The sequence below is a fragment of the Tasmannia lanceolata genome, unplaced genomic scaffold (genome assembly GCF_043159265.1).
Source record: "Tasmannia lanceolata isolate RefF3 unplaced genomic scaffold, GAP_Taslan_0.1 ptg000013l, whole genome shotgun sequence".
In the NCBI taxonomy this organism is placed as follows: domain Eukaryota; kingdom Viridiplantae; phylum Streptophyta; class Magnoliopsida; order Canellales; family Winteraceae; genus Tasmannia; species Tasmannia lanceolata.
In genome coordinates, this window is record NW_027518690.1 from 31,080,931 (window position 1) to 31,107,766 (window position 26,836).

The window sequence follows — 26,836 nt, forward strand, 5'->3', positions numbered from 1 at the left end:
CACCTGGGTACATTTGTTACTTAAGAATGGCCATTGATGTTTTGTGGGGTTTGCTAGCGTCCATTGCGAAAGGCATTTCATGGATGGGCAGTTGCATGTGAGAGCAGCCACACTGGCACACTTTTCAGCAGATCTTGTCTTCTTTCATGAGGTTATGTGAGAGCAGCCACACTGGTACACTTTTCAGCAGATCTTGTCTTCTTTCATGAGGTGGCTGCTCTCACATGCAACCATCCACCCGCGAAATGCCTTCTGCCATGAAGGCTAGCAAATCCCATGTTTTGTTTGGTGGCATAATAGGGAGAGTGCTGTCAGTAAGCTTTCTGACTCGCGTGTCTGCCTAGCAGCTTGCCGTATAGGCATTTGCTAGGGACCATCGCAGAAGCCATCTCATGGAGCATTTGTTGCATCAGAGAGCAGCCACATAGGCTCACTTTTTGTCTTATTCATTTATTCATCCTATGTGGCATAATTGGTTTTCAGTTGCTTTTACGTTAATTATACCACCGGAAAAGTAGCAGATTTGCATGTGCCACTTCTAATAACGGTTATTTCCCGTTTATAACAAAAAAACAAAGAAAAAAAAAAGCAGCATAAGAGGAAATATCAAGGCCTCTGATTTTGGCACTATCATGTTTTGATAATTGCAGAAACCAACTTTGTCTTTTATTATTTAACCAGGGTAGTGCCAATATCAGTAGCCAAAATCAAATGAACTCGTTATTTGAAAGATGTTATTAATTTAACTTTAATCTTTTTCCACCAACGATACTTCCTTTTGGACTTTTCTTTATCAAATATTAGTGAACTCATTAAACAAAATATGTTATTAATTGAACTTTAATCATTTAGTCGAAGGATACTTCCTTTTGGACTTTTATATTTTTATTGGTGACTGATATTGGCACCAGAACCATGTTTGAATAGTTACACTAACTCATCTTGTATTTTACCATTTAAACAGATGTTGAAGGTGATTATAGTTCCTAAAAAGCTCTAAGAAGCCAATTAAAACAGAAAAGACAAGTTGAATTTGTGCAATTATTAAAAAAAGTAGTGCCAATATCAGTAGAATTTTATTTATATATTCACTTTTCTCCTTCTTTGGTTTTTGATTGGTTTGGCTGTTGCTTTACTCTTGTGATGGAATATATCTCTCTTTCTTCTTCTGTAGTCTATGTTAGACTGTTAGGTAGTGTTTACTAACTTCAAAATGGTGTCCAATCAATTTCTATCTCTTTTGATTATTTCAGACGGCTATTTTAACTGTCTATGATGACCCACCAAATGAAATTTCAAATATCAAACAAATTACCCACTGATTTTTCTCTCTTTCATGGATTTCTTGTGCTCAGAGGAAAGAGGAAATCATAGATTCTGGCTTTGTTTAAGGTGGGTTTTTTGTCATTGGTCTGCAATTCACTAAAATTTCTTAGCAACAGATGGGTTTTGGAAATTTTGGCATGGGTTTTAAGTGATTGGAGATCTGGTGATGAGAAATGGCGCCTCCAAAGGGGATTTTGGCTTCTTCTTGTAGCTTTTTCTACTTTTTGCCCTTGTTTCTTTGGCTACTTCTTCTGGGTATTATTAAAGGTTAGTTTTTTTTAAGGGAGCTGATATTTCCGCTCCACTTTTAGACTAATCCACTCCAACTTGGAGTGGATTGGTCTAAAGATGGAGTGGAAATATCCAAAGCATAGGGGAGTTGATATTTCCGCTCCCCTTTTAGACCAATCCACTCCAACTTGGAGTGGATTGGTCTAAAAGGGGAGCGGAAATATCAACTCCCTTTTTGAAAACATAGTTTTTTTTTTTTGTCATTTAAGACTGAAAAAATTTGAAAATTAATTAAAGTAGAAAATAGATAAGAGAAATAATGTTGTGAACCCCCACTCAATTTGCATAGATTATCAAATGTTCACTTGCATGTACGTAAGAAATAGTTGGGTGCCAAATCTATTTAGGTAGACACATAGCGAGAGTAAAAATTGAAGGTTCTTAAGAGATAATAAGGTTATTAACAGCATTACCTTCGATTCAACTATAAACATATATCCATCCCACCCCAAAAACCTAAACAACAAAAATGAAGTTCCGTAATCCCAAAAAAGATGGCCTAATTCAAAATTTGTTCTACAATACTGAGATGGTGTAAGCTTGGAGGAGTGGGTGATTTCATAAGTCTTCTTCAAGTCATTTAAGAAATTTCAGGTTACATGAACACAATCAAATTCACTGGTTCGACGAAGTTTTTGATATAGCTGAACATCGGTGATTCCTTTCGTTGTTTACATTTCACTCCCTGCTTCAGATGAATTAGTAGAAAAATGTTAGTTAATGGTTCCGTTTATTAGGATTTAAAAATTTTGAATATACTAAAGCTGCATGGTTTAAAATCAGACACTGTTTTAAATGGCACTTCATTTCTAATATCATTTCTGATCTTCTTCTTTTTTTGTTTTTTTTTCATTTTCCTTATCGGCGGATAGTATTATTTGCAATAAGTTACCTATATGCAGAGTTTCTATTTGTTGGGAGAAATATTTACATGGATTGAGTCCTGCTAAGGTGAACGACAGTGGGTTAGGTGTTTTGAATATGTTTTTGGAATATAGAGAATGTGGGGTGTTTTGTTTTTAGAAATCGGACCCCTTTTTTGCAACATTAGATGTTTATATTAATGCATCATTGGAAGAACAATCCTGTTTATTTTGTTAACATATATCTCTTTGATTTTCTTTCAGTTTCTTTATAAATTTACAATTGCTTTCACCGGTGCGAGTGTTTTCCCATTTGAATTTTAAAACTCATTCTCAATTGTGCAAATCTGCATTCAATTCTTTCTTCTTCTTTTTTAAACTAATGTATCTTCCTTATGAATAAAAAAAAATTTTAATGTATTTTTTTCTCTCGGTGTCCCACTACTGTTTAATAGTTGCACAAACTCAGTTTGTCTTGTCGGTTTTAATTGGCTTGGAGAGATTTTTGGGAACGTAATAACTTTTGATAGATGTTTAAATAAGAAAAGACAAGATGAGTTAGTGCAACTATCAAAATATGGTAGCGCCAAAATTAGTATGATCCTAACCTTCCATTTAGTAGAGGGATTGCAGATTATAGAAACCTCTACAAATTGAAGGGTTAGGAACGTCCTATGGAGATGATCTATAGTGTACGGCCTATTTGCGTTGTGGTCCAACAAATGAATGGTTTGAGGCATCCTTTGAAGTGGCCCCAGTGTACTTTTCAAAAATATTGTACTTCACACGCGCACATCAAGGCTTTGAAGTTTAAACCCAGTTTACCTACCAAAAAATACCTTATAATAGACTTATCACTTTGCTCTCTAAAATCACACTAAAGGATGTTTCTAGGTACAAATATCTTAAAGATGACTCCTAAAGTTTGTTCAAATCTTATTGTAATGGGAGAGTCTCCCCAAGTCTCACTTCTGTTTATTTTGGTTGTCTGTCTTTGTTGTCCTTGTGGCTCTCCCTTGTAATCCTTTTCTTTTGGTTCTCCCTAACCCCATCTTACCTAGCAAAAAAAAAAAAGGTTTTAAATTTTGACCGAAAGACCGAAATTTCGGATTTCAGTGGAGAGCGAAACCCACCGAAACCTGGAATTTTGATCGAAATTTTGTTTTCCCCGAAATTTTAGTAAAATCCCAAAAAATCAGGAATTTTAATATCATTTAATATCCTCCCGAAAATTCAGGTGAAATTTTGGCTGAATTTTTAGGACGAGATTAAATATCACTTATTTGGTTTTGTGTGATTTCGCCGGAAATTTCAATTTCGTTGAGGACCGAAACGCATTTCGAAACAGAAATTTAAAACCTTGTTAAGAACATGGGTACACTTGTTATTTTGGAATTGCTAGCGTCCATCGTAAAAGGCATTTCGCGGCTGGTCTATCGCACGTCAGACCAGCCACCATGTGAATGGAGACAAAAGCTGTTGTTTTCATTCAAGAGGTGGCTGCAATGAAATGTGACAGACCAGCCACGAAAATGCCTTTTGCAATGGACCCTAGCAAATCCCTATTTATTTAAGTATGACCATTAATGTTTTGTGGGGTTTGCTAGCATCCATCCCAAAAGGCATTTCGCGGATGGGCTGTTTTGCATGTGAGAGCAGCCACCGGCTCACTTTTCAGCAGATTTTGTCTTCATTCACGAGGTGGCTGCTCTCACATGCAACCGCCCATCCGCGAAATGCCTTCTGCCATGAATGCTAGCAAATCCCATGTTTTGTATGGTGGCATAATTGGGAGAGTGCTGTCAGTAAGCTTTCTGACTCGCGTGTCTGCCTAGCAGATCGCCATATAGGGATTTGTTAGGGACTATCATAGAAGCCATCTCACAGAGCATCTGTTGCATCAAAGAGCAGCTACATAGGCTCACTTTTTATCTTATTCATTTATTCATCCTATGTGATTGCTCGCTGACCCAAAAGATGCCCCGCGATATGCCTTCTTCAATGGTCCCTAGCAATTCCCATGAGGTGTAAAGGTAATCCCTCTAATTTTCTTTATTCCATTTTTTATTTCACAGATTTCGACTCACAAATAAGAAATCGGTTTTCAGTTGCTTTTACGTTAATTATACCACCGGAAAAGTAGTAGATTTGCATGTGCCACTTCTAATAACGGTTATTTCCTGTTTATAACAAAAGAACAGAGAAAAAAACAAGCAGCATAAGTGGAAATATCAAGGCCGCTGATTTTGGCACCATCATGTTTTGATAATTGCAGAAACCAACTTCGTCTTTTATTATTTAACCAGCTGTCAAAAGTTATTACAATTCCCAAAAGATCTCAGAAGGGAATCAAACGAGTTTGTGCAAGTATCAAAAACAGGGTAGTGCCAATATCAGTACACAAAATCAAATGAACTCAGTTATTTGAAGATGTTATTAATTTTACTTTAATCATTTTCCACGAACGATACTTCCTTGACTTTTCTTTATCAAATATTAGTGAACTCATTAAACAAAATATGTTATTAATTTAACTTTAATCATTTACTCAAAGGTCCTTTTGGACTTTTATATTTTTATTATATTGGTGACTGATATTGGCACCACTACCATGTTTGAATAGTTGCACTAACTCATCTTGTATTTTACTGTTTAAACAGCTATTGAAGGTTATTACAGTTCCCAAAAAGCTGTAAGAAGCCAATTAAAAAAGAAAAGACAAGATGAATTTGTGCAATTATTAAAACAAAGTAGTGCCAATATCAGTGGAGTTTTATTTATATATTCACTTTTCTCTTTCTTTGGTTTTTTATTGGTTTGGCTGTTGCTTTACTCTTCTTATGGCATATATCTCTCTTTCTTCCTCTGATGTCTGTTAGATTGCTAGGTAGGTAGTGTTTACTAACTTCAAAATGGTGTGCAATCAATTTCTATCTCTTTTGATTATTTCAGACGGTTATTTTAACTGTCTATGATGACCCACCAAATGAAATTTCAAAAATCAAACATGTACCCACTGATTTTCTCTCTTTCATGGCTTTCTTGTGCTGAGAGGAAAGAGGAAATCATAGATTCTGGCTTTGTTTAAGGTGGGTTTTTTGTCATTGGTCTGCAATTCACTAAAATTTCTTAGCAACAGATGGATTTTGGAAATTTTGACGTGGGTTTAAAGTGACTGGAGATCTGGTGAAGATAAATGGAGCCTCCAAAGGGGATTTTGGCTTCTTCTTGTAGCTTTTTCTACTTTTTGCCGTTCTTTCTTGGGCTACTTCTTCTGGGTACTATTAAAGGTTAGTTTTTTTTTTTGGTCTCATTCTGATTTGTGGGGTGGTTGTTGTCTTCCTAAATCATTGTGTAGATTTTGCTTTTATTTTGATGATTTTGGATAAAAAGATAAAAAGGTACCTTATTTTTTGTTAGAAATAATTGGAATATGATCCTTTTAGTATTTTTGTGTCATGTACAGTTAAATGACCTTTTAGTATTTTTGTGTCATGGACAATTGAAACTCAAATGGCACTAGGATATTTTAGATCTATTTATTTTTATTTACTTTAAATGTTGTTGTATTTATATTTGGCTGCATAACATTCATGTATCGTCTAATTTTCGCTTCTGTACATACATGACATTTATGAGTTGATGATCAATACATTCAATATATGTGTGCATAATATTTTCTTTGAATCTATCTGTGTCTCTTGCCAAGTAGAACTTGAAGGCCGGACTCACTTTTGTCTGAAATAACAGATACAAATGTTAAGGGAAATGATATCAGCACAACCATGATTTAATAATTGCACAAACCTAGCTGGTCTTTTCGTTTTCTAATTGGCTTGTGATAGCTTTTAGGGCACTGTAATAACCTTTGACAGCTCTTTAAATACTAAAAAGACAAGATGGGTCAGTGCAAATATCAAAAAATTGTTGTGCTGATATCACTTCCCAAATGTTATTATTACATTATATATTGGAATTTATTGGAAAGTTTGATTCTGGCTAACAATTGATACTATGGTAGATGTCAATTTATTTTCTCTCTGTTTCTTTGTTAATTTGCGTTTTTTTCCACTCAGGCATACTTTTCTGCCCATTGGTATGTCTTATCATAACGATTGGAAATTCTGCGGTCATTCTGGGTCTTTGGCCGGCACATGCAATATGGACATATTACTGTATAGCAAGGTATTTAGTAGAGCTTTATGATGTATCTGTTTTTTGTTCAGTTTATTTTTCATTTTTTTCAAATGACATGTTACTCATAATATTTGATTTCTTTTAAGACAGGGCCAAACAACTAGGGCCTGTTCTGAAGCTTGTGCTTTGTATCTGTGTCTCTGTTCTGTTGGTTTTGTGGCCTTTAGTTGGCATCACGGGGAGTATCCTAATGGGCGCGGGATATGGCCTACTAGCACCATTGAGTGCCACCTTCGACGCGGTTGGAGAAGGGAAGACCAATGAATTCATCCATTGTATTGTGGTATGCTATAAAATTGTATTTGGAGACATTGATTCTGATAATTTCATAATGTTTCCTATTTGAGAGATTTTCTTCTATACGCAGGATGGAACTTGGACCACAATCCTTAGAAGCTGTACTGTGGTCAGGGACTTTACAGATGTTTCCTTCCATTCATATTTTTCAGTTATGGATGACCTTCGTCTTCAAGAACCTCCCAATGGGAAACAACTTGAGATCAGGTTTGCTGTTTTTCTATTGCATCTGATTCTTACTAACTATCTTGTTGGCTAATTTTATATATAAGTTTTCTGCTCGTTATAGTACCCATGTGATGTGGTGAATGATTAATGTAGCTCTTTATTATAAGATAGAGTCTACAGAAAGAGTTGCATTAATCTTCTAAGTATTCAGACGATTGTGTAAACCTTGTGTAGACTCACATTAGCATTCAATGAAATAAATGTTCACATATGCCCCTCAAGCAGACAACGCCTACATGGCAAAAATGGAATATCAACTTTCCCATATATATATAATGGGGCAATTAATGTCACATTCACACCTCAGTCAAGGTTATACCTTTTCATCTAATATGTTTCCTTTTGTGCAGTCCTTTAATAAGTGCATCATGTTCCAACTTTGTGACATGAAGTCACTGACTCACTGTGGGGACTTCACAGTCTAATGGCTTTGACTTGTTGGGTTACCATATTCCATATATAAATGGTCTTCATTGAACAGGGAGAGTGTGCAGAGTTAGACGACCTTTCACTATTCAATTCCAATCATCTATTGATGATAAAGGACCGATTCCCGACCTTTCAAGTATTTAGGTCACAGCTCTTCAAATATATGAGCATAAATTTCATCAGCTTGATTTTTATGGGCTTAGCTCGTAGGTGGTTTGAACTTGAGTATTGAGACTTGAAGTCCAAAAATGATGATAGCTGACATCAGTTATCAGACACCTTTCTTTGATTATTCACACTGAAGAAAGGCTACAAGCTGTAAGTGGTTCATGTTATCTGTTTGGGGAACCTAGCAGGCTTTTTTCACCTAGGATGAGCTACTTTTGGAAACTCAGACAGTCACCTTAGAAAGGTTCCAACTAGAGGCACATGAAAGCCAATGTCATATCCTCGGTGCAAGAGGAGAGGAAACACATTACAGAATTATCATAAAAGCTTTCAATATTCTACGAGAATTGCTGTCGATGCCAAGACTCAATCTTTTAGAGTTCTTTACCCTTGAGGTGCATATCCACATGAGATTAGTTACAGTCCATCCGCTTGATTAATAGTGAGTGGAGGCAAATGGAATGAGTGGACTAAGCCAGCCAGTTTATCACAGTGAAGAGACTAGCTATGGCCCATCCTCTGCGACCTTGGGTGTGCCATATTTGCCAACTTGGCCAAAATCTCCGGCCAAATGAAAATGGCATCTGCTACCATTACTAGTTGAGGAGGAGGAATACAGGATATGGTTATCCTAAAATTTTTTGGATATCTCAATGAAATTCTAAACAATACCCTGGCACCAAACTGTGTTCTGTGGGTATTTCGTCATTTGTTATCTTCAAAATACTTACAAAGTGAGGGTTCTAGGTCTAAGGGAGCTCCATCTCCCTCCACATCAACTCAGACTCATTGTGAACTGGTTATGATATAAAGATCATAGCTGGAAGCTATTCTATAGGTTGGACTATCAAGCATTAAGATTTTGGAAAAATAAGGCATACAGCCACACACTTGGGGACCACACATCAGATTGTCTGGGCTATCCTTCTCTGAGAGGGACATCCCAGTAAAATGCTCCTTTGTCTAAGTTGAAGGCTTTTCCTATGAAATATGGTAGGCAATATGGTATTGTCATTTTCCTCAAGGCATGTTTATCAGCAACCTTATCCACGAAGAAGGTAGACAATGATCCACCTACCAAAGCGTGTTACTCACTTTTCTGCAGTTTGATGTTCAAGAAGGTCCTGCTGAACATGTTTCCCAATATATGACAGCAGCTTGTTCTTATACAGCTTTGAACATGCTGTTGAAACAATTTTATGAACCATTAATGTGAGCAGCTTTTTCATGCTATTCAAAACTCACACTAGGTTCTATTTCAAATGGGGAAGGCATAGATGCCACTCCCTATGCCAGAGATGGTTACTCAGAGCATGAATTTTTTGTGATACCTTGAGATCCAGAGCCTTGGTGGTACTGTGACGTGACATATTCAGAGGTTAAACTTGTTCCCGTGTATGTAGAAGGTTTGGAGTTTGGAGCCGATAATGAAGGGGATTCGATCAACTACTATGGGCCTGTGGCCATTACTTCCATTCCACTGAACTGACCAAAGCCTCTACCTTATGGGAAGATGCAATCTTTCTCCTTTACAAGTTGTAACCTGCAAGAATTTCAAAGCTCCTTTTTTTGAATGGTAGAAATTTTATTCAAAAAAGTGAAAGCCCATGACCTTGATGGTCAAAGAAAAGACAGTCATAGTTTGTAAAATAATGAGCAATAACAAGAAAGATACAAACACTAAAGTGGTCAAATTTGAATATCTCCTCTCTGTTGACACCCGATTGGGCAAGGGCATCCGCATCCGAATTGGGGGACTTCCATTCATGCGTATCTCAGGATCATGGCCATCTACTCTGCCAAGTATCTCAAAGCATCTCTGAACCCCCATGCAACAGAGTCTTGATCTATCAACCATCTCAAACATTGAGGGAGTCCCCCTCAATAATAATCCTCTCTATCTAGACGTCATCAAGTAATCTTACTCCCTGGCGTAACACCTGAACCTCAGCCTTGTAGGAACCCCTCTCTCATTTGGGCCCTGAGAATGCCCAATGCACTTCACTAGCATCATTGCTCAAAAGTCCCCCGATGCCAGCTGGGTCGAGGTTGCCTAAATTCGACCCGTCAAAGTTCAGATTTAACCTTTTAGGAGAGAGGGGAACCCACCTAAGTCGAGGACCTGCGAATGCACGCTGCTCTGTCTGGTCTCCTCCCACAACTTGTAAAAGAACACCGAAATGCCTCTAAACTCGTCAAGGCAAGATGCTACTGAACCGCCATAGAAAAGATTTTTCTTTGAATAGTCCTCACAGCTTTGGATACTCCTTTGAAAACTCTCATGTTTCTTTCCTTCCACACAGCCAAAGTGTGGCGGTTGAGAATATATTCCACAATATTCTTCCTCTAGAACTCCAAGGAGCATATCTCAACAACTCAAAGTGTCCAATAATCGACTAGGGAGAACCTAGCGGACCCCGAAGAAACCTGACACGAATTACCAGAGATTAAAAGTGAAGCTGCAATGTCAGATTAGGTGGTCAACTGACTCAGCATCAGATAAACAAAATTCATAATGGTTAAGAATCAATTTATGTATGTTGTGAGTGTGATTAATCGTGAGGATCCCATCAAGGCAAGCAGTCCAACAAAGGCATTGACTCTCAAAGGGGATTTAGAATAACACACATCTAGCAGGAGTCAAATAGGATGGTAGGAGCAACACAGTCCAAATCCAAACCCTTCTATCACTTCCCTGTCCCTTCAAATAGATGGAGTTGATTCTGGCGAGGAAAGAAGCCACCACATCCAGCTCCCAATCCACCAGATTCCAGCTCTCAATCTGTTACTCCCTCCCTTCCACTAAAGGACTCCGCTACACATCTCTTTGTATTAAGACAGATTGTTGACTGAATGGAAATCATCTTTTAGTGATCCGCTCCCACACCAGATGTCACTCCAAAAGTTGATCTTCTCCATGTCTCCCACTCTAAACCAAATTCATTTTTGGAAGAGGGTTGACAATTTCAAAATATCGAGAATTTATCTTTCATGGAAAACGCACGCTAGGACCTGAAAATACTTTCCTTGAAGTCCATGATGTCAAATTTGATCCAATCCCAACATACATGATAAAAGGCCATACAAAATCCGTCAAGCCTGGGTACTTTATCTTTCTTCATGGAAAAGATTGCATTCTTGAATTCTCTTCCGAGAGAGTCCTTTCTAGCCCCACTCAAGAATCCTCATCTACTTTTTCAAAGTCTACTCCTTCTGGGTTGGGTAAAACCTGTCCCTCCGTAGTGTACAAAGTACAAACACTGGAAGTATGAGACAATTTTAGTCGTAATAGCTCCATGTTCCTCGATTTTTGCTCCATTTACCACCCAAGAATGAATTCTATTGTTGTGTCTTCTAATGCAGGCAATGCTGTGAAAATACTAGGTATTTTTGTTGCCATCTTTGAACCATTTGGCTCAGGATCTCTGCTTCCATTTCAGCTCCTGAATGATGACACGGTTATAATCTTTATGGAGTTTGGACCTTTCTAAGGATTCAGATTCATTGAGCTTCCTCTCTTCACAGAAGCAGTCAAATACATTTATTTTTCTCAAGGATCTCTGCTTTTCTCAGGGTCAACTCTCTAAACACCTCCTTAGCCCAAATTTTTAGTTTTGTATTGACAAATCTTAATTTTTTGCCAAGTCTCACATCAGCAGGCCCCGGCCCAACAGCTTCCTGCCACCACTCCTTGAGTTTATTTGGTAGTTGGCGCTCCTCCAGCCATGCCAATTCAAATTGAAATGGGGAAGAGCCCCATGACCCTAGCTTAGGATCTAAGAGTAGGGGTCTGGTCCGGGTTTGGTCTTGGTCTTGGGAGGGCAATCTTAATAGTGCTAGGAAAGGCCTCCCTCCATTGGGGACAAACGAGGAAACGATTGATACGAATTTTACTTTCGTTCATTTCCCACGTGTAACGAGCTCTGGTCAATGATAAGTCAATCAATGCATTCCTTCCAATGAACTCCAAAAATCTTTTCAAAGCTTGAGAGATCCTGGATCCCCAACCCTATCCTCCATTAAGTGGGTGATGTTAAAACACCCCCAATGCACCACGGGACAGGCAATCTGCAGCAAATTTGATCCGGCTCATCCCACAAGCAAACCTTAGGGGCCAGGCAGTCGGCTCATATACCACAGAGAATGCCCAAAATGTATTATCTTCAATCCTTTTCATAGCTGTCCTCAATCCTATGTTGCATAGGCATGGATACGAATTTTGGAATCCAACCCGCATTTGACCAATGATAAAACAGGACAAGGATTCAACGAATTTTTTTATTAATTTTTTAAAATATGTATTTTTAATAACAAGGTTATACTAGGGTATAAAATGGAAATATAATGTTATGTATTATTTTCCATATAAAAGCTTTCTCTTGAGATGGCTACTACGGTAAACATTGTGTGTAATTCAAAAAATGATGAAAATGTAAATCTGAAAGTGTTCCACATGAATATTTAACGTGTTGCACATAATTCTTGGTGGTTGCATTACCACATATCCATTGCCTGGCTTCGCTGGTCGTTCGCATGCATTAACATGACAAAGAAGTCCTTTTCTTTTAAAATTAAACTGATTACTCTGGTGTATGCTCTTTGAGATGAAATGTCCTTCAATTCTTATTTTGCTCCTGCCTCTACTCTTTTCAAGAGATACCATTCAATTATTTAGCAACGAGGCAGTTTGATGCCTTTTAAGAATTGCGGCGATACCTGATGAATGAAGATCATGGGACCCATCATATATAAAATTTCTCAGTTCTGAAAATGGCCAAGATCAATTGATAAAAAGGGACCTGACGGATGATGAAATTAGAAGTGGGCCCTGTCCAAGTCCTTTCGGGCTAAAACTTTACAATCATGTCATTATTATTTAAGAGGATTTTAGATAACTTTAATTGAACTGGTCAAGGAAGGAACCAGGGATGACAAGGCGTAACTACTTTGGTCATCACCAGGCGGATCACCAAGTGCCCCCTTCTTTGGAATCTCTAGTAGTAGGGGCTATTGTACTTGTGGGTTTGGAATAGAGGGTCTAAAGGACGTATATCTAGATTTTATCGATGCTGGATACTCAGTTCTAGATGCCCTTCAAGCGTTACAACTGCAGAAGGATTGCTGTAGGAAAAGTCTCTTACTAATTGGAAAATGACAAAGCATTATCGTATCACCTCAAACTTCGCCGCGGCGCATCCATGGGTTTGGAAGGGCAGATCTTGCACGAATCACTCCAACAGGCAATCAAAGAGCTACTGATAGAAGGTATGAAGAAACCAGAAGGACTATCCCAAACCGCAATTGGCGTTGCGCTGTCTGTGAATATTACAACTTTGGACAACTCCAATGTTGCTGAAAGTGTAATTTGAGCAAAATATAGGACCCCCAGAAATGGGTGGTTCTCTGGACCTTAGTTGGGAGGAGGAACCCCGAGGCACCGGAATCTTTAGCAGATTTCCGAAAATTCATATCCCCTCAGCTGTGGCAGAGGAACATATGATTGTCCTAAAGAGATGTTTAGTGGGTCGTATGAAAGGCAAATCATGGAACCTTTATGTGGTCTGGGAATGGGCTAAAAAATGTTGGGGATCCCAGACCTTCCAAAACCCTTCAAGATCAACTCAGTGGAGGCCCTATTCTGTTTCGAATTGGAAACCCAAGCATCTCGCGTCGTGCGTCTAGGTGGAGATGCTTTTGGGGGTCATGTCTCATCCCTCCAAACCTGAAATCCAGCTCTCAATTTAGGAGCGAAGTCGATTTGGATCAGATTTTATGACGTTCCTTTACATGCCTGGACATCTCCATCAATCGAAGCCATGGGAAAAATACTTTGGCCAGGTTCTACAAGTTAAATTATCAGGGGACCATGATCACTGCTTGGCATAAGCATTCGTAAAAGTCCTCACTAAAGACTGGAAGAATCTGCCACCATTCATTACCTTGAAGATAGATGGTAAAACTTTTTTAGTGGAGGTTAAGATTGCACCTGAGGATAATGGCATTAATGAATCCTCGGATATTAATTCCACTATGGCCAACGAGAGCATTCAAGGCAACGAAGGCCAGAGGTGTTCTGATGAGAAGCAACCTGAGGAAAACCCTCTCCAAGAAAAGGAAAGGGAGGGAAAATTAATTCTCTTGTACGTCCAGGAAAAAGAATTCCGACCGTTGCACCAGGCCAAATTCAAAATTAAACAGAGGCTCGACCAGCCTGAGACGTCATTGGCTGGTATATTATGGTCTCCAGTAGAAAAGGAAGGCCGGGTACTTAATACGAATAAGCATTTTGCTTTTAATGCAAGGACACATGTTAACACCAGAATGGATTTCCAATACCGAGGAGGAGGAAGATATGACGGTAAATCGCCTGCTTTCTCGAAAGGGAGAAAGGAATTAATTAGCTTAAAAAAAACCGCCTTGGAATTCGAATAGGAGAAATCTGGAGAGAAGATTTTTTATAGGAAATGTGTCGATAATAATAAGAAGATGAAAATTTTCTGTAAAGATAAAGGAAACCCCATGCACAGCCACTGGCAATATCGAAATCATTATAACAGGCTCACAACCCTAGATTCTACTAAAGGTGGCTTCCCTCTCTATAAGAGGTTTTCGGCAGGGCGTTCTATTACCAGAAGAGAAAAGAAAAGGAGAGACATACTAGCTAGAATCCAATCGATAATGGATGAAATTGAGCAAAGTGGGGAATCGTCTCCCTCAAATGAAGGTGGTAAAACTGATTACAATGGGAAAAGAAAAGTTGGTTGCTTGGGGGTGGAGAAAAAAGGGACCTTCAAAAAGAGTGGATATGAAAAGAACATGGCAAATACTTGATCGACAATGAAAAGTGAGATTGCCATGGAATATTTAAAATGCCAATGGAACAAATTCGAAGAGGAGGCAAAAGGAAAAGAAGAAGAATTATTTCAATTGACAGGAAAAAGGTAGATTGAAGAGGTGTGTATTCCGGTGTACAAATTGCTGTTTTTTCAAAAGCGATTGGAGGATGAGCGAAAGGTGCTCCTAGAGGCCGGTGGTATGGAGAGGAACGCCAAGAAGAGGAAGGATCTGCTAACCTGAGAGATTCATTGGACATGGACCTAAGTGGGAAAGTCAAGAATTGTCTTACAAGGGTGGAGCAACATCCTGAAGAGGAAGGGGAAGAAGTCTCTGGAGATGTAGAGGTCACCACACAAGAGGATGTGGTTCAAACTCAATTGGAATCAGATGAAAGAAGGATTATTCTGGAGGAAGAGGAGCAAGCTTGTTCCGAATAATTTGAGGAGATGGCCAAGATGGGAGAAGTGCTGGGTATAGGATATAAGGAGGACATTGAGGAGACGAAGAGAATGTTCTTTGAAATTGAAAAAAGAGACGTGGAAGAGAAAAAAGGGCAAGACCCCTAGCCATGGGAGTAGAGAGCTTAAAGCTTTCAGGAAATGAAGAGGGGTCCGTTTGTAAATATGCTGTTTTGGTTTTTTGGGGAATGGGGTCTGAGTTCGGTTATGTTTAGCGTAGGCGGTGGTATCTGCTTGTTGATGGAAGGTTAATTGTGTTAGGGGCTGAAGCCCAGGTCAAAAATTTCTTTTTGAAAGATTTAGGGGTTGTTTGATTTCATGTTAGCTTTTCCAAGATAAAAGTAAACCCCAAATAAATAGTTATTAAGCATTTGCTGGGCACTTGTCCTGGATCTAAGGAATCCTAACCAATCCATTTATCCCCAAAAATAAGGGCAACTGAATATGCTCGATACAATTTTCAACGTTCTGAGAGAAAAATAAGCTCTGCTCTATCCCGTTTGAAGCGCTCGGTAAAAGCCCTTTGAAATCTCCTCATCCTGTTGGTAGTGATCGGATAGAAAGCCTCAATCCCACACTGAATCGAAGAAACGAAGAGTGTTAAGTTGCGATTTTCGAAGCAGTGGAATAAATCTTCACGCCATCTAGGGCATCGGTTCTTTAAACAATTCCTGAAATTTTCTTCCTCCGATTGCTTCTGGTTCTTGCCTTGTATGTGCCCATGATGTTGATTCAAGCAACCAAACTTCCTTAGAGAGGAGAGGAGAGGACTGGATGCAGGCTTTCAACTGAAAAGATTTTTTTTATCTCATGAATTGCTGATTTCGAGGGGGATACATTTTCACGAAGAATCCTTCAATTGGTGAGAGAATTAAAACGAAAGATACCCTTTGATGGATGAGCTTGTGAGAATAAATTCTTGAATAATACAACACTTAGCAAACAGTGGATAGAAAAAATTCTGGGTTAGAAAACAATGCCAACAAACTGAAGATAAAGCCAACTCAGTATAAGCTATTATTGACAACATCAATTCCGGACAAAAGCTTATTCATGAGAAAACCTATCCTTAAATCAAACATGAGAAAACCTATCCTCAAATCCAACAGGCCCTTAAGGAAGTGTAGGTTGTCACGCCCCAAACCGAGTTTCCGGTCTAGGCACACAACAGCACCACATATTCATCAACCACGAATATGTAAGGCATTCACACTGAAACCATGCAATAAACAAAGCTACTAAAATTAACCAATTAATTAACTATCAGAGTAATCAATGCGGAAACTAAATATCTTTGTCCAATGGACTACATCAATTTAAACCAAATTCAATAACTAGATGTTCATTCTAAGTAAAGCTACTGTCTGAATAACTGAAAATAATAAATCCTAAATTGTCGCCCTTGCTCACTCCCAAGCCCGCGAAATCAAGCATCTACTGTTCTCCACCTGTAACATAGAATGCGTGGAATGAGCTAATGCCCAGTGAAATAAACATGTCTACACTAATAACATAATACTAATTAATAAAAACAGAATAATTGGCAATATATGTAACTGGCATAGTAGCCTAGCTAGCAAAACTATATAACTGGCATAAACATGCATAACTGTATCTGTAACTGTAACTGTGCCTGATGCCTAGTGTAGTGAGACTAGTACTGTTAGACTACGTAGTCAGCGGAACCTGCTTACTAACTTGTAGGAAGCCGAATCCCAACGATCTTGTACAGGATTTCACCCTCGAAATTACCGCAAAAGGTGATACTGCGGCTTGATCCTTGACTTTACTTCGACGGTCTAGAAAAAGTCTCATACACTAGTAATCAAGCCTAACACTTCGTCTCAAAGGACGTTGACTGTTGCATCCTCACTCGGACAACACCATGTCCTGATGCAAATCTGTGACTATAAAAGTCTAAATGGCACATACGTGCGTGTGGTAGATCCAAACTAGGAGTCGATACCATACTATGAATATTGACCCTCGTGTACACTATCACAGTCAATATCAATCAAAACATGTATAAACTTTGCGTAATGAATCATATTCAACAAGTAGAATAACTGTGGTAGAACAAGTCTACTCACCTGTGGTCATAGTTTTAAATTTCGTTTCGGTGGTCATTTCGTTTCGTTTTGGCCACCGAAACGAAATTTCGGAAAATTTCGGACAATTTCGTTCGAAACTTTTCGGTAAATTTCGTCAAATTTCTGTAAATTCTAGTCATTTCCGGTCAATTTCGGTTGGATTTCGGTCAATTTCGGTCGATTTCGGCCGAAATCCGAAACGAAATGAAATTTTCGTCATTTCGTTCCAGTTTTCGGCCGAAACCGAAACGTTTCGTCCATTTAGGACGAAACGAAACAAAATTTACAACTGTGCCTGTGGTACTTGCTTGATTTGTCTCCCACGAAGTAACTCCTTCGATCACTGTGTAGTATCCCCTACAGTCCATATTAACCTTTAATTAATACTTTGGACCAATATTTATGTCCTCCGGGGCAGATCAGTGCCCTAAAAACTTATTGGAAAAATCTCCAAAAATCAACCCTTCCTGGTGTGTTCAGGCGTCCAAAGCACCCTTTCGGGCGCGTCTGAGATTTTTCTCCTCTCGGATACCTCTCAGGTATTCGCATTCGGGCACCTGACTCTTGCCCTTCGGGCGTCCGAACCTTGCGATTTGGGTTTTTCTAAAACCCGCTAGAACACAAGTTTTTTTTTTTCCGGACTTTCTACCCGAAAACCCTTCTTTCTTATTCATCTTAAACACGTTAAATACCTTAACAAGTTATTTATTAATCTCTTTAATTGATTAAGGCATCTAACATGAAAGAACGCTAAGATCTTCGAGGAAAAACTAATTCTCCTCCACCCTAATCATTGGTTCTTCAATCGAAGAACACAAGGCTTGGTTTAATCACCATAAATATACTATAATCTTTGTTCTCGAGAGATTTGAATCTCTTTATAGAGTAAAATAAAGCATAATCATATTTTAATTTTAATTTGAATCTTTAGAGAGGAGAACAAGATAGATTTCTCACTTTTCTTGTTCTCCTCTCCCAAAAGCTCCACACAATTTCTTTTAGGGTTTAAAGTTCTCAAATCTGTAGCCTTAAGAGTTTATTATAGACTCTTGCTTTTAAGAGTCCTAATTTAACAGGCTTTTGGAAAGCCTAACTCATTCTGACTAGAAAACTAGTTTATTTCTAATTTTAATTTAATATTTAATAATTTGGGACGAAAATACCCTCTCCCCCTAAACATTTCCATGTTTGGGGACGATTGGGGTATTTCATTGGTGGTCTATTTGAGTGTGCTTGAGGGACTCGGTCCTTCACTGCTCAGGGGAGTTTCTTCTCCCCTAGATAACCTCTCCCCTAGATAACCTCCCTACCCCTTAATTTACCAAGGTGAGTGAAAAAATGCTTTAGGTTCTTGATGTATTTCAAGACATATAAATTCCTTGGGTTCTTTATCGGTATGCTTGTTGCGAAGATTATATGGTGCTTTGGATGATGGTTGCTTCTGAGAAGTGCAGTGCATGGTTGATGGTATAATTGATATGTGAGGTTGTTATGATGTTGAAACTGTCCTGTGATTTGCTGGAGGAAGTTTATATGCAGTCTTTTATGCTTCTTCTTTTATATTTCTTCTTTTGGGATCCAGGAGTATGCTCCTAGATCATCATACTATGTAATCGCTCGAGGGACTACCGGTCCCCATGTATATTTCATGGTATGAATATATAAAGTCATTTTTCAAAAAAAAAAAGAGATAACTTTAATTGAATTTAGGAGGAAGACTAGGGTGGTTTTAAGTGGGATCTATCAATAGAAAGTTGAATAGCATGTCTGGGTTTAGTTGTTTCCAATTTAGAGTTGGGGTTTGAGTTTAAAATGTTGTTTAAATATCTTTTACCCAAAGTTTGCGTAATGTTTCCAATGGTTGAGATTGAAATATGATAAATGATTAGTATTCCAGAGGTTTTAGGTTATTTTGAGATTATTTTAGTTTTTGTTTTGAATGTTTGAGAACTTATAATTTGTGAAGTTTGTTCTCCTTCCTTATGGCATTGATCCGTTGAATTTTTGGGTGGATTCCCCAAGTTCCATGTTGATTTTCCCTCTAGCTCTCATTTGCCTCTCTTTGACATGATTGGCTACTTTAAAATTCAGCTGATTCAATCCCACTTCAAAAATTAAAACTCATTTATTTTTACTTACAATCGGCCAAACAAGCAAGTAATCTAAATTAGACCATGAAGCTGTTATTTTATTTTTTTTAAATTTCTGTTTCTGTTTTTTGCCTTGTAGGCTCATGAAGCTGTTTTGTTTCTGAACATTCATTCTTGCTAATAAGTTGTACCACAACACCACAAAATGAAATGGATTATTAAAATTAATAGGACCCAACCTCATTGAGTTTTACTTACAATCGGCGAAACAAGCAAGTAATCTAAATTCTGAGACCGTGAAGCTGTTTATTTTATTTTATTTAATTTGTTGTTTCTTTTTTTTTTGCTTGTAGGCTCATGAAGCTGTTTTGTTTCTGAACGTTCATTCTTGCTAATAAGTTTTACCACAACACCACCAAATGAAATGGATTTTTAAAATTAATAGCACCCGGTAAAACAAATAAAACTAGAAAGACCCGCGAAAATATAGAAATAAATATTCTCACTTGCTAATCTTTCTCAACGTAAGTTCGTCAACTTTTCAAAAATTACACTAATTGGTCATCAATTCGAAAGTAATGGAATCCAAAATTTTCATTAAATTTGCAGCTCTTGGTCAAAATGTATAACTTATCCAAGTTCCTGCCTGTGTACTGAGTAACAATCTTTTGAACATGGTAACAGTCTTTTGAGCACTGATATTTTATGTTAACTCTTATCTCGGCATTCCAAAGGGGTATATATAATACCCAAATAAATTTTAGAAGACCAGCCAATTTTAAAATTTCACTCAGTCTTTTGAACAAGGTAACAGTCTTTTGAACATTGATCACTACTGAGTAACAATCTTTTGAACACGGTAACAGTCTTTTGAACACTGATAATTTATGTTAACTCTTATCTTGGCATTCCAAAGGGGTATATATAATACCCAAATAAATTTTAGAAGACCAGCCAATTTTAAAATTTCACTCAGTTTTTTGAACATGGTAACAGTCTTTTGAACATTGATCATTTCTGTAACTCTTACCTTGGCATCCCGAAGGACTATTATATGGCCAAATAAATTTTAAAAGATCAGCCAAATTTAAAATTTCACTTGATATTTTGCTGTTTAGTAACTAGGTGAGTTTTGAACATTTTCGAAGTTAATAATTGTTTTAGAATTACTAATGCACCTATGTCCTAAGGTGTTGGCAAAAATTTAAATTACATGGCTTGCCAGATTTTGGACCGAGTCCTCAGCCTGTGGGAAAAACTGAGTGACTTATCCAATTTGTAGTGGCAATGTTTTGAACACTGATTCTTGCTGAAAACTCTTATCTTGACATGTTTTCTTTAGAACATGAAATCATTATAAAAATTGTCTTGATATCTCAAGTGAAATGGGTTTTTAAATTAAAACCCTAATAAATTTAGAAAATTTGGTGGTTACTTAAAATTTGGCTAAAAAATATGGCTAATGAGACACTTGTATTTCCTTGAGAGAATTTTGTTTTGAGCTTCATATTATAAATTCACTTTGGAGAGAAGGTTTTTCATTTTCTTTCTTCATTGTAATTGGTGGAGGGCACCACATCAACCCTCGGAGACGAGCTTAGGGATAAAGCTCGGGCTTGGTGGCAAGGCCCTGCATCAACCTCGGAGTGGAGAAGCTTGTACGGTTTGGTCTTCATCCGTAAGAAGACCAGTATTGTGGAAGCACAAGTAGGGAGTTTCCTTGTGATAGTGGATGTAGGCCAGGTTTGGCTGAACCAGCGTAAACTTTGGGGCACTTCTCTACTCAATCTCTCTTATTATTTACTTTGTGCATTAAGTTTATTTTCCTTGTTCTTAAATTCTTAACCTGTTCTCATTCTCTATTTTTTAAATGAAGGGTTCTGTTCTCATTCTTAATTAAAATATTTTTAAAGAGAACAGAAGTTTTCAAAATCCCAATTCCAACCACCCCACCCACCCACCCCCCGTCGCAATTACCACCTGGGCCAACATATATGAAGGTTAAATGGCTCAGAAGTTGTTTCACTGTCCTCATATCTTTGCCAAAATGATAATCTTATCCAATTTCCAAGTCAGAGTAGCAATCTATTGGATAGTGATGCTTGCCGTTAACTCTTATCTTGATCTGACAGATTGAAAGGATTTTAAAATTTAAAAACCAAAAAATCCTAAATAATAGAAAATTTGACCTTCTCACTTGTGGTTTTGGCTGCTTATCAACTCTTTAAGTTTTGAAATCTTACCCAAGTGAACAATCAATTTAAATTACTAACTCGTCAATTTTTTTCATTGAATCCTTTGTCATGGCCAAAATGAGGAACTTATCAATGTTCTGGGTCTTAGAGTAGGACTTTTGGACATTGATTCTTGCTGATATTCTGATCTTCACATCCCAAGAGTTGGTTTCCTTCTTTCACCTATTATTTCTTTCATACCAAAAGGTACTAATGTTTTTGTATTAACTTAGTTTCCCTGTCATTTTATTGTCTAGGACTTGCAAATGTGAAAGGGAATCACACAGTAAATATGGAATGCATCCAACTAGGCATATCTGATACTTGTGTTGTCTCTCCCTTATCGGTATTGGCTGTTATGAAACTATGTCCCCAATTCTGCATGTTATTTGGGCATTCGGATAGCTCGGGTGATTTTTACTGTTTCTAATTGTTAAGTTGTTTGACATTTTCCTTTTATAGACACCATGAGTCTTTTTTGTTGAACCTTATTATGTTGCACAGACTGATAATTCTGTCCTTTTCAGAAGAAATAAAAATATTATCGTAAAACCATCTGATTGTTCTGAGATTGAATACAATTATTTTAAGCAGGTCTCACAATATGATTATAGACATGTTGATAATTAATTCTTGTGATATTATAATAACTGAATGTCCATTGTTTTACTAATAGTGCTTCTATTTTCCAGAATCAACTTTCTTTGGTTAGTTATGTTGAAAAATAAGACTTATCTGATCAGAAATTACAACATCATCTTGCAGATTGTTGCGTCTTCCTGGTGCTCTTTTACTTGGTTTGCTTGGTATCATGATTGACATGCCAGTGATCTTGGTAGTTGCACTATACAAAAGTCCGTATATGCTTTTCAAGGGATGGCATCGACTGGTTCATGATCTTATAGGCCGAGAAGGACCTTTCTTAGAGACTGCATGTGTGCCATTTGCAGGTCTTGCTATTCTCCTCTGGCCATTAGCAGTGATAGGAGGAGTATTGGGTTCAGTAATATCAAGTTTCTTTTTAGGTGCATATGCCTCTGTTATTGTATACCAGGTATTATTCATTCCCCCAATCTGCTTTTACTGTCAATTTTCCATTTTAAGCTCTATATTTCTTTGTTGTCAATACACCTCAACTTAGAAAAACGAACCATCAACCTCAGTTATATAACAAGTCCTAAATTGTGATGCTGACTGCCAATGAGCTTTTCTTTTAATCAGGCCATGATACATAATATTAAAAATAGATTTAATGAAATTGTTGCTTTGTATGTATTGGGCTTCTCTAGATTCTTTTTCTGACATCTTATTTTCACGGAAGAATATTTTGCAAGTTCTTTGGTGACAGTGATAAATTTTCTAATATGCAATGGCTTCTAGTACTTCCCGGAGCTATAATCTTTTCTTATAATAAAATTTTGTTCATCTCAGCCCTGTCCATTGCAGAAAATCTTTAATCATTTAAGGGCTGTTTGGATACGCAGATTTTAGAATCTTGGATTTCCTCAAAATCATAGATGGGAGACGAGAGAAGAGACCGTCGTTTTCTGATTTCTCGCCCTTCTTTCTGTCATCAAGAGAGTAGGAGATCATCCCATCTTTCCAGGTTTTAGAAATCTCAGGATGGGGGAGAGATTTCTAAAAGCTGGATTTCTTACTTAAAATCCAAGATTCTAAAGAGAAGCGAAAAGGACGGTCTCTTCCTTCTTTTGTCTCCCATCTAGAATTTTGAGGAAATCCAAGATTCTAAAATCCGCGTATCCAAATGGCCCTTTAGCATCTGAATTCAGAATTTCAACCTCACTAATATCTACTGTTCTGGGCTTTTGGAAATTGCAGGAGTCCTCTATTCGCTTAGGGATGAATTATATTATCTCTTCTTTATCCATATTTGATGAATACAGCAACGATCTCCTCGACTTGCCAGAAGGGTCTTGCTTCCCTAGGTGCTTATATATCCTGAGTTAGCATTTTCTGTTTGAGGTAAATTTGGAAAAATTAACAAGCTACTTTTGGGATTGCTAGGCGTCAATACTCGAAGAAGAAACCGTCCTCGCGAACCAGTTCTTTCTCAAGGCCGCTCTCTCTCCGCAAGGAGAAGCCAGATGGGAAAAATCCTCCTTCACGTTCTGCGTCATTTGCAAAATCTATCATTGAATTTAAACTGCTTGAGGTATAATTTTCTTATGCACAACATAATAGTTCTTTGAATGGGAATTGGTGATACCCAGATTATCATATGAAATATCAAAACGGGTAAGATACTCAGTTTGATGTGGATGGGTATCATGTATAACTAAGTCACAAATATTGTTCTCAGGAATTGCTCGGCAAGGGAAGATTGCGGGATATATTAAAGTTTGTTTTATTTTTTCGGGTTTATGTCGGGAAAGAAGCGTTAAAATATATATAAATTAACAAAAAAGTATAAAATAAACATATCATAAAAATATCACGATATTATCGTTATAAATGAAAATATCACGATATTTTTTAAATTCTAGGGATTCTTTCGGGGTTTTGTCGTTTTATCAAAATGTGTTGGAATATAAGGGGTCTGAAGTATGGTTTATTCGAACCCAAACAGTAGCAACTCGAAGCAAAAACCAATTAGTTGAAGCGGAATATCTTTTCTGTAGAAAAACAAGAACCGAAGTTAAACAGAACTTATCTTTTTGTAGAAAACCTTTGTGAAATATGATTGAAGAAGGAGAAGGCTGAGTCGTGCCACTGGTCACTCTCCTTAAGAATCGTATCCGCCCCCTACCGGTGCAACCGGGATCCGCGAACCGACGCTCCAAGATAAACAGCCAAATATGGCTCCAGTCCACATGCACTCGCTGACTGGTCCACCTAGAACCACCATAGAACTGTGCTCAGATAGGAACGGAACGGAGGAGGAAGAAGAACAGAAAACAGAACAGAAATTGTTGGTTTGTAAAATTCAGAAAGTGCAAGAAATAGTTGGAATTTTTTCTGTTTTAAACCAATCTGTCTCATCCCATTTTATAGACCCGAAAGTGTCTGTTGGGAAGAGCCACCATTAAAACACACCCTTAAAAGCCAGTAACATTTTTTCTCCCAACAGTCATTTTTCTGACCGTTGAGATTTTAAACGGTTCTTTGCAATTAAAGGGGTGTGTCCATATCAAAACCAAGGGGTAAAAATCAAACCGTTTTTGCAATAAAAATAACCTTTTCATTTAAACCCAAACCCATACCACGGGCCACGACCCCTGCCCCGCGCGCGCGTGTGTTTTTTACACATGGGCTTGTGCTCTTCTAAAAGCCCAAGACCCAACAAATTGTAAAGCCCGGCCTAAGCCTTTCTCCAACTCTCCATCTTATATGGATGAGAAGAAATTTCTTCCAAAGCAATGTGAGACTATTAATTTGCCTTTGGTTTAGAGAGCACAACATATGTACACACTCCAAGGTTTTGGGTTCAAGTCCCCATTCAATCAAATGACATTTGCTTTCAAAATAAGAGGGGGAAACTTTAATTTGAATCTTCCCTCCAAATTTTAAATACAAAGGAAAAGCATTTTTGACTTTTCAACTCAACTTTTGATTTAAAATTCTAACAAAATGTCACGATAAAATCGCTATGTTTTGAAAATATTGGAGATATTTGTGACAGAGATGTATAGGGGTAGTATTTATACTGACTGAAAGTGTGCACTTAGTTACTTGACAGGTTAATTTTTGAATGTAAGCAACAAGGTGAGAATATGATTCGTGAAGGACTAATAACATCGAAAGATATAGAAGAGTACAAGTACAGCAAAGGTGGCAGCAGAATCATTAGTGTAGGTTTACCGGCATACTGCACTCTTCAGGCACTCGTCCGTTCTGCCAAGGCAAACTCCCAAGGTTTATTGTTAAGTAAGTGAAAAGAAAGAATTTTTTTGAAGAAAAGATAACTATATAGTGAAAAGAAAGCATCAGATCACTTTGTAGATGATGTATTTCATTACTGAAGGTTTACTTTTTTACCATTGCAGGTGATAATACTACTGAGATAACTACTGAGAACAGACCCAAAGATGCCATCTTCGACTGGTTCTTTAACCCCTTAATGATCATTAAGGAACAGATTAAGGTAGCGAATCTTTCAGAGGCAGAAGAGAATTATCTACGCAGATTGGTTTTGTTGAATGGTGAACCTGAGCGCTTGAAGAGTTGGAACTTTGGATCTCCACCCGACACTGAACGAAAACGAGCTGAAATTGATGCTTTATCCCGAAGGTACGCTAATTCCAAACAGTCTCACAGCCTTTTTTTTACATTTTTGTTTTGACATTTCATTTTTCTCAAGGTTGCAAGGGATCACCAAGTCTATCTCAAGGTACCCTACGTTCAAGCGTCATTTTGAAAGCCTTGTTGATCATCTATCTGAAGAGCTTGCGAAGAAGAATGGGTCTCGATCGACTTCAAGATCAAAAAGTGGTTTGGGTAGGATATTAAGCCTAAAGTCCTTTGGAAGCAGAGCAAGTACTGAGGGGCCTGATCAAGAAGCCCATCTGGTAATCCAAATCCAAAATGGTTCAGAAATTGTATGATCAAAGATTAGTCAGTTTTCTTTTCTCAACATTCTATCTTTTCTCAAGAAAAGAAATCTTTAAGGCGAAGAAAGAATACATGTGCATGAGAGAATGAAATTAGAGTCAGTTATATTGTAAAGGTTTTTACTGGAGTTTTACCATTTTAATGTTCTTAATCTTGCAAACTACAATTCCAATACATGTATATTTATAGTCAAGCATCTTCTATTATCTAATCAGTTGATTGAATCGCAAAAGAAGCCTCTTTTTTTAGAGAAACAATCAGGTCATGCAAGGCAAATGTTGCAATGCAAAAATGTATATTCTGAAGTAACTGTGTGGAAAAATGCTAAAAAGACTAGCTGATAGGCTTTCCCAACAGTCACCTTTTGGGACCCATGTACGCAACGTGGACGTGATCAGGTCAGTTGATTCAGCTGGTGAGGATCCTAGACCCTTGATTTCCGTAATCTTAAGGATGCGATCCTCATTCAACATGAAACCAAACTTGCGAATCATGTTATGGGTGGTTGTCGCCTAGTCGAACTCATTGAAGAACCCTCCAACCATTTTAATCAACTACATGAATCAGGACTCATGGCCCTGTTTGGATTTCAAGAAAAACATTTCTGATGGAAAATGTTTTCTGAGGAATTTTTTTTTTCTTTCCATGATTTAGAGAGAAATACTGTGAATAAGATTAATTTAGAGCGATATATAAATTTAACGTCACTGTAAAAATCGACTGGGTTTGTTTCATGTCATCTTTTTTCCTGCATAAAAG

At 37.7% G+C, this 26,836-nt stretch overlaps 1 protein-coding gene across 4 annotated transcripts; it reads left to right on the plus strand.

Moving 5' to 3' along the window:
- The first annotated feature begins 1,373 nt into the window (after positions 1-1,373).
- On the plus strand, positions 1,374-26,312 carry LOC143890008 (putative membrane protein At3g27390). Of its 4 annotated transcripts, none has more exons than XM_077394485.1 (11): positions 1,376-1,392; positions 5,620-5,770; positions 6,557-6,665; positions 6,768-6,960; positions 7,045-7,181; positions 22,274-22,562; positions 23,348-23,454; positions 23,534-23,681; positions 25,195-25,393; positions 25,513-25,756; positions 25,827-26,312. In XM_077394485.1, exons 2-11 carry the CDS (start codon positions 5,677-5,679, stop codon positions 26,068-26,070), a joined length of 1,764 nt encoding a protein of 587 aa, XP_077250600.1. In that variant the 5' UTR covers positions 1,376-1,392; positions 5,620-5,676; the 3' UTR covers positions 26,071-26,312. The 4 variants fall into 4 exon arrangements, with proteins under 4 accessions (XP_077250601.1, XP_077250602.1, XP_077250600.1 ...); XM_077394484.1 differs by lacking the exon at positions 1,376-1,392 and adding an exon at positions 5,297-5,367; XM_077394486.1 differs by lacking the exon at positions 5,620-5,770 and having other exon boundaries at positions 1,374-1,392.
- The last annotated feature ends 524 nt before the right edge of the window (positions 26,313-26,836 follow it).

What these genes read in the sequence shown, in the direction of transcription:
- LOC143890008 (XM_077394485.1), top strand. Translation starts at nt 5,677, where the DNA reads ATGGAGCCTCCAAAGGGGATTTTGGCTTCTTCTTGTAGCTTTTTCTAC. An exon ending in GGGAAACAACTTGAGATCAG is followed by an intron (nt 7,182 to 22,273) that starts GTTTGCTGTTTT and finishes ATCATCTTGCAG; the next exon opens with ATTGTTGCGTCTTCCTGGTG. An exon ending in TTGAATTTAAACTGCTTGAG is followed by an intron (nt 23,682 to 25,194) that starts GTATAATTTTCT and finishes GTGTGCACTTAG; the next exon opens with TTACTTGACAGGTTAATTTT.